The following is a 13,391-nucleotide window of genomic DNA, read 5'->3' on the forward strand; positions in this document are numbered from 1 at the left end:
TTCCATTTTCAAAAGGTGCCTTTTGCTCACCATTTGAGTTGTGTGCTGTATTGCTGACCTAATGGAAGCAGGGCCAAATTCAAACCTGATGTAAATGGGTTGAAACCCCATGATGCCAAGTACAGTTGCACCCACTTACTTTAGATGTAGGCGGGCTTGTGCCCACCCATCCCTGGTGATTCAACAGGTGCACCCACTTACATCAGATCTGAATTTGACCCCAGTCTAGGGCCTGGTCTATACTTTGGATTAATTCCAATTCAGATGTCAGACCCCAGCAACAAGTATGGCTGCAACAGCTGAAACCCCTTGTAGAATCAGGGAATGCTGTGATTGGCACTTCTTGAATTTACCTCTGCTTGACACTGGGGTGAGCTGAGCAGATGCAGATTGTGGCTTTCCTTGCCTATACCTGGCATATGCAACCTTGCTGACTTCCTACAAATGAGACCCAAAACAAAGCCTAGGTTTGTGGAAATTGTGCAAAGGCTTCTGGTCAGCATGAATTGCCATGCAAAGTTCAAATGTGAGCATGGGCGCCCTCCCTCACTTCTAACAAAGGGGTGCATGTGATGACTGCGATGGAAGTGCTACCTTCTGTTTTAACTTGGAGAAAAGGGCTGATTCTCAACTCTGTCTTCCATGTCTAGCCCAGGATCCCAGGAGGAATAAAGGAGCTGGCCAACAATGTACTGAAAAGTACTAAGTCTAAGGAGCACTTACGTTGTGCCTGTGTAGCCCAAAGTCATTTCTGGGAAGATGGGCAGTGTTGCATTTGTATGAGAAAGCTGGACCTGGCTATGGCTGGGAGAGAGTCACACCCACTACAGAAGTGGGTCACCCTGCAAGGGGAGACAATTATGAAGCAACAGCCAGGGCAGATCCCTTCAGTAAGAGGGCGCTCAGCCTTGGTAACGTGACAATGAACCGGAGGCACAGAAAGGGCTGTCGTTATCTGGCCCGGACAGCAGGTCCTTAAGTGAGGGCCCCTGTGATAGGGTGTAAAGCCCACACTGGTTCCCAGAGGGTTAGCAGGAGTTTGAATGCTCAATTAATGGACCTGCTGGCACTAGAGAGGTGTCAAGTGGGTAAATTAGCAGGTCCACCTGGAAGTGAGTCAAGTTTCCTTAAAAGGCCTGAGAGGGCTCAGCTGGAGACAACCTTGCTGTCTGAAAATGGGCTGATAGATGTCAAGAGAGAGAACTGGGAAAAGCAGTAAGAGGGGAGCTAGTTCTGGTGGTGGGTCTCAAACTAGGGTCAAAGCTCTGAGGAGATGGTGCTGGTGTTCAGCTGAGGAGCAGAGTACTGCAGAAGGCTTGTGAAGAACTCCAGTTCAAGCCCAGCACGGACAGAAGTGGTTAAAGTTTGAACTTTTGGTTGGGGCTTTGGAGAATTCCAGGGGAATCCTGCAAGCCAGGCCCTGCAGGAAGGGTAAAGCCTGAGACCTCTGGGAGCCTAGGGGGCAATGTTGGTATGTGGTGAGCCTAGGAAGGGGCTGGTATGGGGGCCGATCTCCTGGCTGAGATAAGAAGAAGCTCAAGGCGGAAGCAGGTGGCCTGAATAGAGAGACCTTGTCTGCTTATAACAGAGTCTCTGGGCTGGAGCCCAGAGAAGCTGGGGGGCCTGGGTTCCCTTACTGGCTGTCAGCAAAGGTTATGCAAAGACCCTGCAAACCAGGAGTGGAAGGACTAGCAAGCTGGGACTTGGGTCAAAGAGTTGGCTTGAGGATGCAAGACTATTGTTTGTTGGATTTTTGGTTTCCCTGGAAGAGGAGACACTTTAAAGTGACCTGGCTGGATGGGTTGAGTCACCAAAAGAAGCATGTCACCACAGAGCCGGAACAGCTGTTGGCAGGGGGCACAGAGAGCACGCTATGCCACAACCAGCCACAAGGGGGTGCGCCAGTGGTGAGTCCTCTTCTACAGCTTCCTTATCCTTTCCAGTCCTGTAAGTACTTTGAAATACTGGTTTTACAGAGTGGTAGGAAGTGAAGGACTAATGAGGGTGTTTGGACAGCCTACCACGCAGTGGTCTGGCACTCAGACCACACTAAGCTGAGATCTAGCTGGACCACATAAGCTAAGCAGGTACTTGGCTAGGATATAGGGAAAGCCCAAGTGCTGTGGGAAGTGAAATGGTGCTGGTAATTCAAAGGGAAAAGTGTCACCTACTGAATCCAGACTGAACCACTGCCCAGTCATGTTCTGAGATCACTGCTGCAACTGGTGGTTCTTTCAGATCGGACGTAACGCTTTCAGATCACTCACGGCCTTCTCTCAAGAGAGTGGGTGTTACCCCAGTTGGATTTTGTTGCTGAGGTTAATTGTCTACCTCCTTCCCTGTGGATATTTCAGTTGGACATAGACTCTTTCTCTTTCTTTTCCAAGTTGTTGAGTAGTGTTAGTGTGGGCTGTGTGTTACCCCAGAGGTGGCTACGCTTGAAGCGCAGAACAAACAGATTTCTCTCTATACATGTATCTCAAACAATCGGTTGTAAGACCTGTAACATGTGTTTAACATTTGTTAGTATTTACGAGATAATTTTTATGGTAGCTTGACAACCTACCAATAGTTCGTTCTGAGAACCCAACAACGATAGCATGTTGGTAACATCCCTGTTCAGTGGAGGAGGAGGGGTGCACCAACCTGAACTCTTCTACAGCTATAGTTTGAAGTGGAAACAAAGGCACAAGGAAGAATGATTTGGGAACAAAGTAGTAACTGGGGAAACAAGGAAGGATAACTATAGCATTCTGCCCTTCCCCTTCAGGATTAGCCAGTGGAAAGGATGGCAGTTTCCCCGGAGGATCGAAAAGAGGCCAACATTTTCAAAAACTGGACTCTAATTAGCGGTAGGGCGCTCATGTCCCTCCATTCTAGCTGCAGTGCCACTCACTGAGTTTCCTCTATCTGATCCCCCCTCTTGTGGCTCTGCCTCCTCGGCAGAGACAGCCTGAGGCATAGCAGATGGCCACCCACGACTCCTCCTAGAAGAACAGATGTATCACCAGTGCCATTCTGAACTGTTTCCTACATCTGCCCACCCTGGTTCCTCCTGAAAGGGATCCTTGATCCTGCCTAGGCCTCCACAGTGTCTCTGGATCCCAAATTCTTTGCACTGGCTGTGCAGTGCCTCCATTTAAAGCACAACCACAGAGCACTCTGGGGCATATCTAAGACTGAAACATGTTCAGCTACCCATGGCCGAGCAGGAACAGGGACCACCTTTTGGAGGAGGAAAAACAGCGAGGTACAGGACTGGGTGGGTTGGCCAGAGGAGGAATGTGGTCAGAGGGTGCCAAATCCCTTCAAGTCCGGGATGGTGATGAATCTAGGGCCAGCATTGTCCCTGGGGAGGTGCCTGGAGAAGGAGGAAAGTCAGCAGAGTCAGGAATACATATAATTGTCTGGCCTGTGAGTTTCTGGAGGGTAGAACTCCTGTTTATACTGGTGTATGGGCCACTTGCAGTTGTTGTTTTAAGACAGCAGCTGTCATGACAACTCCATTGCTCACACTTCATCCAATGTACCTTCTGGATGAGGAAAGCTTACCATGAATTGTCCCTGTAAGAAGCTCAGACACTGGTAAGGAGTGTGGTGGAGGTAGAATAGGGAGAAGTGTTTTTGAATGAACCCCTAACCAAACCCTTGATTCAAAACTTTGCTCAATGGTCTGTGATTAAACAGCTGGTTAGAGGTTGAGAAAAATCCATTCTAAAATAAAGACAATGGGAAAATGGACAAATTCACAGCAAGTATTCACTAAAATATTCCACTAGCTCTAGCCTCACATGACCACAGTCTTATGGACCAGATCCCTTTGTAGGACAAACTTTAACCACTTTGAAAAGCAAACTTTCACACACATCCAGGCAGAAGAAAAGGGTACTTGAGGCGTGTAGTCCACCCCATACATCACTGCAGAAGAGTGTCTCCATGGGCCCCATTCATTCACGTACTATGAGGATGGATGCTTCAAAAGTGCATGTACTAATAATCATCTTCTCTGTAAACTTACTGGGCAGTGAGTCATTGACAGGTTATCTATTGTCCAATCTACTTGGAAATGCTAAGATTTAGCCTATGTTTAGTTATCTGTATGTACGCAGGACGTTTAGTTAACTGTAAGTACGTAGGAGGCGTTAAGCTAGTGTTCTCAGTGTTACAGCAAGAAGGCCTGGACTAAAGTTATCACATTGCCCCAGTTCACCTGGTTTCTAGGATTTCTATATTCAAATCTCTAATTTCTCTTCAAATAGGAAGACATTTTTATAAACCTTTTATGCCACCTAACATTGGATTCTCTCCACTTTCTCTCTATATGGTTTAAAACGGAGCCCTTTGGATGTGATCTCACATGTCTTGAGGGGAACAACTCTTTCCTTGAAGATACTGGTGATTTTGAGTTTAGATTCCCAGCTGAGAGGGTAGAAAAGAACTTTCTCCTACCTACTGTAGTCAGTCAAGTTCAACCCCCTGCTTAGGTGTCCCAGTTCAGGAGCACAGCTAAAATACAGTACTCTCGGGCAGGCATACATCTGTCTCTGAGCTTGCTAATGAAAAATGGCCTTGTTTTAGAACATGTATTAACTAATATGCTATTAAACATGACTTTGCACTCACTGCTGCATTTATGTGTCAGTGTTGTGGTTAACTTTAGGGTGAACCAGCTGGCATGGTATTAAACACGACAGTCCTTGTGTAAACTGAATGTTCACCACCGGTGTTCGTTCACGCGGGTTCTAACAGGAGAGAATTCTCCACTGTAAACAAGCCCATGGTGAAGTTGTTTCCCCATGCCACCTCAGGCACTTGCTGCTGTGCGTGAGGGCGTGCAGGAAGAAAACTGACTGCTGTATTTATACTCCATCAAATCTGTTTGGGGGAGAGGGAAGGTTAATGAATTGAATGAATCTCTTTAAACAGTAAAATTATAAACAATAAGGAGACCTGCTGTGTCTGATTCGATACAGTAACCCTCGAGGCCTAAAATTTACATGTATGCTATGCAACTTAAAAGAGAAATCATGAGGTATTTGTGTCCATTTAAGCTGTAGAAACTTCAATGGATTGATTAGACTAGGTTCACTAACTATATAGATTCCACTATCTTTCCTCTAAATGTTGGATGGAAAAGGAGTCTCATAGGACCAAGCTTTCCCATTAGGGTTTACAGATTATACTAGCAGAGCCAGAGGAAGATAACAACCTCTGAGGGGACAAAGCATTTTAATCAGTTAAATCTCTCCCATTTTGGAATGGATATTCTCTGGAGGTTTCTGTCCGAGGCAGAAGTCAGTGATGAGGAAACATACATTTCTGAAGCCTCCAAGTTGGCTGTTGTATATTAGTACCTGGAATTGCAGAACAGCTGCTATTACACAGTACGTGAGATGTCAGGGTAAAACATTAGAAAGCATGCTCAGGTTTTAGGAGCACTCCAGCAATGCGTGTTAGTTGGTAAGCAACGTCAGGCAAAGCAAAGTGTTAGCACTGCATCCTAATTAAGAGATCTCAAACTTGGGAGTAAAGATACGAAGACTGCCCAGACACCTAGTAATTGTGCTCTTCATGGCTGTATGGGAGACCTGGATTCAACACTTTGTCCTGGTCTGTCAATTCCCTGACTGGCACTGCTGCTAGGAAAGGCCTACATCACACAAGAGGCTCTTTGACCAATTTTAAGGTGCAGCATTCAGGGTTGCCAAGGGCACCCCTGTCTTCCAAGTTCAGAAAGATGGTGATTGCAGTGGTATCATGAGGGTGTGTTTATATTAAAAATGGAAATGAGGAATTTTCAGGGCTATACAAAATTCCCCAGTTGAAAGATCAGATACAAACAGGGAGCGATTTTGTGTAGGAGGAGAATACAAGGGGTTAACTAAGCCTCTTTAGGACCAGTGACAGACTGGTCCAATTTCCAGCATAACTACAAGACTCGCATGAGGACACTGCCAGTTAAATAGGAAGGATAGCCAGTATCTGACACCCTGGCTCAATCACAAGTGATTTATTTATTTTTCAGCCCCAATCTGGAAGCCCCAATTTCCAGCCAAGAATGCACCAGCATCACAAGCTGTGATCAGCCAACATCTAGGCCCCTCATAGCTGCATATTCCTTTACATTAAAAAGCAAATAATCTGAATCTCTAATGCAAATAACTTTCAGGTTTTGCTAGACAGAAGCCAAAAGATGGTACTATAATGCCCTGTGGCTCGCAGATTGTGCTGAGAACTATTCAGACACCACTTTCCTGTACACACCTCTCCTCTGCTCAGGCTGCATTTACTCCTTACATGGTTGTCCAGAAGTAGGTCATGGGCCTCCCATGCCTGGGAATGTTTAATGACCCTCTGACCCAGGTAATACTCATTCTGTTCACTTGTCAAGCTATTTCCTCATTCTATTTCCACATTCGGTCCTTAGAAGCCTGAGTTGGTGGAGTCCTCAGACCATCTCATTGCTTGGGGCACTAAGTGTTCTAGTGGCCGTGTGCTACTGTAATGGATGCTTTTAGTCCCAAATGTAAATAGGTAAAGGCAGCCCTTTAGGTACACTCTAGGGCCCCTCAAAGCGGTGGTCATGTGGGGGGGAAAAGGCTCCACATCAGGTCCCTCTTTGGAAATAGGAAGATTGGGGGGGGGGGGGGGGAGCAATAAGCATTTGTTTTCTTCCATTCCACACGTGCACCAGTGTGTAGGGATCTCTCATCCTGTAGATCAGCCTCTCAAGAACAGTGAAATAGGAATCTTAATAAAGCATGTAAAATATTACATGCGCTTCGCCAACCTGGTATAAGAAACATATGTTGACTTTTGGGTCTAGCAACCTTGACAACATACTCTCTTTTCTCTTGGACATTGAAAGAATTTGGGTAGAACCTTCAGAAATACCAGCCCACAGCAATGATACCCTGGGAAAACCTTCCCAGTTTGGAAGGAACAAATTTTAGCAATGCCAGTAGTTTTTGTGTGTTAGGAGCCAAGGGCACTAGAAACATGCATGGAAAAATAAAACCACATAAAAGGGGGGGAAAACAACGCGCTCAGGAAAAAGGCACTAAAAGCAGAGTAGAGTTTCTCTGATACACACCTGCATGGGCCGCACCAGTCCGTTTGTTGGTTGAGGCCAAAGCGAGCTCTGCATTTCTTAGGAGAGGCGGGATCTGAACACAGAAGCATGCGTGGCGGAGAATGGGCAAGACAGAGGCACAAAGAGGAGGAGGAGGAGCAGGAGGAAGAAGAAAAGATGCAACATCATTTCAGCCACTTAAGACAAAACTAACAGACTAAAATCCAATTCTTCAACAATGGAACTATTCAGACACCACTCTCCTGTAAGAAAGGGATGGTTAGGCAAGTATCAGAGAGATTACACCTGGCGGGTGGGGGGAGAGAGGTTTGGGAAATGGCCTCAGTTACAGATGTTGGAGACTTTGTTCCCTCAAACCTGTGGTGCTTCCCCAGCTCAACCACTGCTCCACAAAGGCGAGTCCAGGCAGTCAGAGTTCAGCTACAGGAAAGCTAGGAATTCACTGCTTCTTACGGAATGTCAAATTTCTTAGTTTTGAAATGCTGCGAAATCAGAGAGCCACCCATTGCCTCCTGTATTGAAATCCTTACCGGTTCCCTGGTTAAGTGGCTGGCCAAAGAACTCAGTCCTCATACATATTAAAACAGAAGAGGAAAATATTGCAGAAGCAGATTGAAAACAAATAGCACCAATAAGACCCATATGGGGCAATTCCATTCTGCTTCCCTAAATTCTCTCTCTAGTTCTAATGGACAAGCTGCTCTTTTCTGCATGTACTGCCCTAAAGTCCTGTGTAGTGTTGCTGTGTGACATAGGGTCTGATTAGAGTAGTGCCCTATTTTCATTTAGATACATGTGAACTTTTTTGCACTAGTGTAAATGAGATCTGAGCAGTACCTTTGTGTCAATGTCACTCTCATAATTGCCAACTTCTGTTATGTGCTGTTAATCGGCAGCTGCCTTCCAGCCCAAAGAGGGCTGCATTCCAGTGGTGGGTGAAATTATTATTTTTACACCACGTATATTACATAAAATCTTACACTTGTTATCAATCTAGGCAACAATTGAGATGAAAAGTTAACTTACTATGAGAAATGTGCAGTTTAGCTTCATGAGAGACACAAAGCAGATGCCTTAACGTTTTCTCTTGATGTGATATAACAAAGGTCCATTAGTATTGCTAAATTCGAAATGCTTCCAAATCTACGATGTGAATAACTTTGGATGGTGTGGGTGTGCGCACACATCTATACACACAGTGAAATCTGCACAAGGGTCTACTTCCAATAAAGAGCACTTTGTAGAAAGCAACCACGTTAAAATACACCATGGTTTTCAGTGCAATTTTGTTTGACTTTTAGGCTACTTCTACTACAAAAAGATTTGTGATATGGTCCCTGGGGTGGTCTTTAAAGAAGTTTCATAGCTCTTAGATACGCAATATTGATGCATCTAACAGATAAAGGCATCACTTTTGACTACAGAACATTGGTGCCTCCTGCCACTCACAACCTAGTGGAGCATTTCCCCTGCATATCTCTGTGGCAGAACAAATTGTAGATGTGACTTCTATTAAAAATGATTTATTAGCCACAATCTAGTTTGACTGCAGTGTTGTAGCTGTGTCAATACCAAGATATTAGAGACCAGATGGGTGAGGTAATCTCTCTGATTGGACCAATTTCCACTGAGTGAAAGAGAGAAGTTTTTGAGCTACACAGAGCTCTTCTTTAGGTCTGGAATCTCTCTTGCTCAGTTTTCATGAATGCCATCCATGTTCTGGTCCACATGTGTTTTTTAAGAACAAGATAGTTAAATAACTTACTGTGGCTTTAAAATATACCATTTTTTAGCTTTAGAAAACTGACTGAATGAGCTAAAACATGGATGGCAAAATACAACACCCAGTGATAAGCTACTGAGTAACATGCTGCATTCAGTACCAATTAATTTACCTGAATTGGAGTCTTGCTGCTTTTCTCTTGCTCGTCTTTTCTTTTTTCCCTAGGATGTAAGAGGGAAATAATATTAGTTCGCTTCTCAGAGGACTGGTGGAGGCTGCTCAGTATTATGAATACAACAATTGCAAGGGACTGTCATGGGGCATAAGTAAAATTCATGAAGCGTCACAACATCTGGAGTAGTTGTTGCCCGTGAGGCCTGAACCAAGCACCTTTGGAACTAAAAGCATGAGCCTCTTGTGCTTAAACTAAAAAAACAAACAAACAGGTCCATTAGCTCAGAGGCAGTAGCAAACTCAAACCTCCCAACATGACCTGCCCAGTCTGATATGTACATCTCCCTCTGTCATTTCAGTCATCACAGATGATGTAACGAGGGGCCTTGTACAGAACCAGACAGCTTTCTGTGTCATCTGATTGGCCTTTGCCCATCAGTAATCCACACACTAGGAATTAAAGGTGTGTGTGTTGTTTTTTTTTCTTCCCAAAGCTATGGTTGATAACTTCTGCAAAAGGTTGCTGGTAAAACCAACCTTTCCTTAGCGTTTGAGATACATGTACAGTACTTCCCATCAGTCATGGTTAAGATACAGTTTAGCAAGTCATGGGAGAAACCACTGCTTCATTTTCTGTCTGGTTTAGAGCTATCAGTCTTCACAGTTTCAAAGACTAGATAATCTCTGGATGTTCATTCTGAACAACCTTCTTGACAATTAGGGACAGCAAACTCTACTATGAAATAATACCATATTTTTAAATACAAAGGAAGAGACACAGAGTCATGAACAACAACTGTTATGCTTTGTCTCCCCTTCAGTGAAAAAAGTGCCGAGGCAGCACAGAGTGGGCTTTCCTTTGCCAGCCATATTCCCAAATGAAAGCACAGACCAAAATCAGTGATTTATTCCACAAATCAGACTAAGCAGGCTTAGGGATCTTCCACAAGGTAGCTGCCAAGAGGCCAGCTGAATCTTTGCAGGAATGAAACACTGCTTTTTATCCATATAAATGCCAACTCAACACAGACGGAGAGACAAAAAGATACAGCGCAAGCCCTCATGGAAAGGGAACACACTGGTAACAATTTAGGACAAGTATTTCAGCATACACTGGAAGTTACAGGATGCAACACACAATTTTTCAGAATTCACCAAACAGCAAATCAATCTCTCTCCACATACAGTAATATATATGGTGTATAGACAGACAGTTCTGAGGATGTAGGGCCAGATTGTGCCTTGATGATCTCTGGAAGTGCCAGGGGAGGGAAGGAAGCTATAAGGAGCCTCCTGCTTTGGGCCCCTGTGCAGCAGAGAGTCACCGTCATGGCCCGGCCTTGCAGCAGGGAGGGGCCTGAAAGAGCATAGAAGCTTTGTGCTCCTCTTGTGCAGCAGGAAACTTGGAGATGGAATTTCCTCTTCCTGAAGCTCCTCTCGGAGGAATGTGCCGAAAGGCATGAGTAAACTGATAGGAAGGGATATCACAAACATAGGTAGCAAATTCTATAGAGAGGCTGGGCCTTCCTTAACTGTCATGAGGGAGTCACTAAAATGAGAGGGGATGAGCAGTTATATCTGTTCTGAGGATGCTAGTTATAGATAAATAATAATTAGCTGTGACACTCTGAGTACCTTTCCCAGACCAGAGGAAGAGCTCTCTGTAAGCTCTCACCTACAGAAGTTGGTCCAATAAAAGACATTACCTCACCCACTTTCTCTCTCTAGATAAATCATTGTCAAGTAGTTAAAGAAGGAAATGCCCCAGTGTGGCAAATCATAGACTCCAGTCACAGGAGAATACGACCCCCAGTTAGACCAACAAAACACTTGATCTTAACCGAAAAACAGAGAAGTGATGGTTGGATTTTTTTTCCATTCCAAGGCTCAGTGCTAGGCACATGGAATGGAAATCGATGCAGGTGAGATGGCCAAACAGTTTGTTTATATGAACACCCGCTTTTCCATCTACACGTTCTGGTCCCCTTGAGTGAAACCATAGCTGGTGTTTTTTAAAATAACTATAAAAAAAGCATTTGCTCAACTATCTAGGGCCTGTTTTTCACATTCCACATATCTACTGTTTTCTGGAATATATTTTCCTGATTTTTCAAAGTCCTGGAATCCAATATCATAAGCACTTTGATATTCCACAACAGGCTGCAAAGATGGTGCATAAGATTTACATATAATTTAAGAAAAGTGATTAAGAGTTTGGAGACCACTGAGGCCCTGTCCACACTCTAGCTTTTACTGTGCTCAAACATGTTTAGTGTTAGCAAGGTGCTAACACTGCGTCCCTCATAATTGTGGGTACGGTCAAAGCATGTTATGTAACTAGTCTACGATCACATCCACATTACAAATTCAGCTGCACTGAAGCAGCTGATTAGAACACAGCTGTAACCCCTCCTCCTTTGGACTAAACTCCATCTGAGCGAAATAATGCTGGCATTTTAAATCCAGGGCACTCCATTCAGTGTTGCTTGTCAATGAGTGTCTGATGCCAGCTGCCATGGTGGCCCAGGCTTGACTTATGGGTATAAGTCGCTGGATAGTTTTGAATGCTCACCTTCAAGCACATTAGCTGGAGTATCAGGAGTAAAGATACCAGGACTACTGGGCTGGTCCTAGACTGAACTTTTTTAATACCTCAATGGAAAAAACACATCGTCCATTTGTTGCAATTTCTTCTCGTCTGTCTCTGTTCTGTTATGTTCCGTAACAGAACAATGTCCAATGACATACTGGGCATTGACTTTAAAGCAACATATAGTCCACACTGTACTCTGAAGTGTAGTGAAAGGATTAAATAAATTCCATAGCCAGTGAGCGATTCCATGGCCATGGAAGTGTGAAAAGCTCAGGGCTCCTGGAATTCTGCAGCTAACACTGGAGTCGGTGGGTACAGAGTGGCAGACAGCTATACGTTCTCACTGCTGCAGAGTTGACTAACATTCGCTGCAGAATTCTCTTACCCTTGCCGCAGAAACTGGCCCTGAAGTGCCGCAGAATTCCAGGGGCCCTGAGTATAACTGTGTGTGTTCACGGGCTGAAGAGCCTGAAGACTGAAGAGCAAAGTATTAAAATAGTAAAAATGGTAAAGTTTTAAAATAGTAACTGATTTTTAAATAAATCCAATACATGCATAGAAGTTAAACAGTGTTGTCAACGTCCTAGACTTTACTGCAAGTCTCACAATGGCTGATTTTAAAGTCCCAGCTCACAGAATTATGGTATGAGAGAATCTCAGCAGACAAAAATAGCCCTCATGGTTGCAGGGAGAAGCTTGAAATCATGAACCTTAAAAGCTCAAACAGCAGAAGGCAAATAAAAAGAACCCCAAATGTATTACTTTCAAAATATCAGGAGTGGGGTGTGTGTGTGTGGGTGGGGGGGTTGTTTTGTTTTTAAGGTATGACTCTTGACTGCTTGGGGTTGGCAAAGCTGGGTATAAATGAGATCCAAAGAGCAAAGTAATGCACTGTTACTTGATTGACAATACGGTACTAGTCCCATCCTTAAGTCACTAATGGTTAATCAGCAAATCCCTTCTTGTTGCTTCCCGGTGTGCCAAAACTGATTCTGCAAAATGGCAACTGGCTGGTTAAACAACCCTAAGAGGTATCTTCTTTCTCTCAGTATGTAGATGTTCGAGAATATGGTCAAGATAAATTCATATGTTGCCTGTGTTAATAATCTACTATGTTGTTTAGTATTTTCTTCAAACTACCTCTCTTATCTGGGTTGCCAACACCATACGGCAATATTTCAATTGAATCCTTGCCTCCCCCTTCCCCCGTGTTTTCACTGGAATTGTTTTACATACTGATAGTTCTACTCACATTAGCGTTGGGTCTAAACTACTGAACAACACTCTTTAGCTTCTCCCAGTGATTTACACCAGCAGTAAGTCTGGCCCATTTTTTTTTTTTTTTAAATGAATAGACCAAATATGCCCATGCCCAACTGAGACACAGTGTGATCTTATTACCATAACTCTGGTCATTCCTCACAGCTTCCCTTCCTATTGCTTGTCACCTCACTGCATCACACAGAAAATGAAACTAAAATCTTTTGCAGAAGGGACCATGCCTTTTTATGTTTCTGCGCAGTGCTAGGCGCATTTTAGAAACTTGTAAAAATAAAATATATTTTATCTTCACGATAGTAAAGCAGTGCACTCTAAAGGAAGCCTATGTTAAGGCTGAACAGAAGAGCTTCCATGGGATGGACAGTATTCTGTGCTGCTGACGTATCATGAAGAGAAGATGCTCTTCTTAGCGTACAATATTTGGTAATAACAGCCATGACCACATTAGCGTTGTTAAGGACTCTTAAAAATAGCCAGGTTTGTGTTTCAATTCTTTCTTCCACTGCTCTGGACCCGCCTATCAATTC

At 44.0% G+C, this 13,391-nt stretch overlaps 1 protein-coding gene across 21 annotated transcripts in view; it reads right to left on the minus strand.

Moving 5' to 3' along the window:
- Window positions 1–13,391, minus strand: part of TCF7 (transcription factor 7) — a 125,425-nt gene that overhangs the window by 5,473 nt on the left and 106,561 nt on the right. For 4 of the 21 annotated variants that reach the window (XM_037906430.2, XM_037906429.2, XM_043521393.1 and 1 more), the window contains 3 exons: window positions 11,969–12,058; window positions 8,989–9,037; window positions 7,094–7,166 (listed from right to left, as the gene is read on the minus strand). In XM_037906430.2, the coding sequence (XP_037762358.1) occupies window positions 7,094–7,166; window positions 8,989–9,037; window positions 11,969–12,058 (212 nt within the window). Of the gene's footprint in view, window positions 1–2,566; window positions 2,663–5,332; window positions 5,355–7,093; window positions 7,167–8,988; window positions 9,038–11,968; window positions 12,059–13,391 lie in introns of those variants that run through there. The other 17 variants (XM_043521397.1, XM_043521399.1, XM_037906436.2 and 14 more) reach the window with 7 other exon arrangements.

Source organism: Chelonia mydas, chromosome 8 (assembly GCF_015237465.2).
Source record: "Chelonia mydas isolate rCheMyd1 chromosome 8, rCheMyd1.pri.v2, whole genome shotgun sequence".
In the NCBI taxonomy this organism is placed as follows: Eukaryota; Metazoa; Chordata; order Testudines; family Cheloniidae; genus Chelonia; species Chelonia mydas.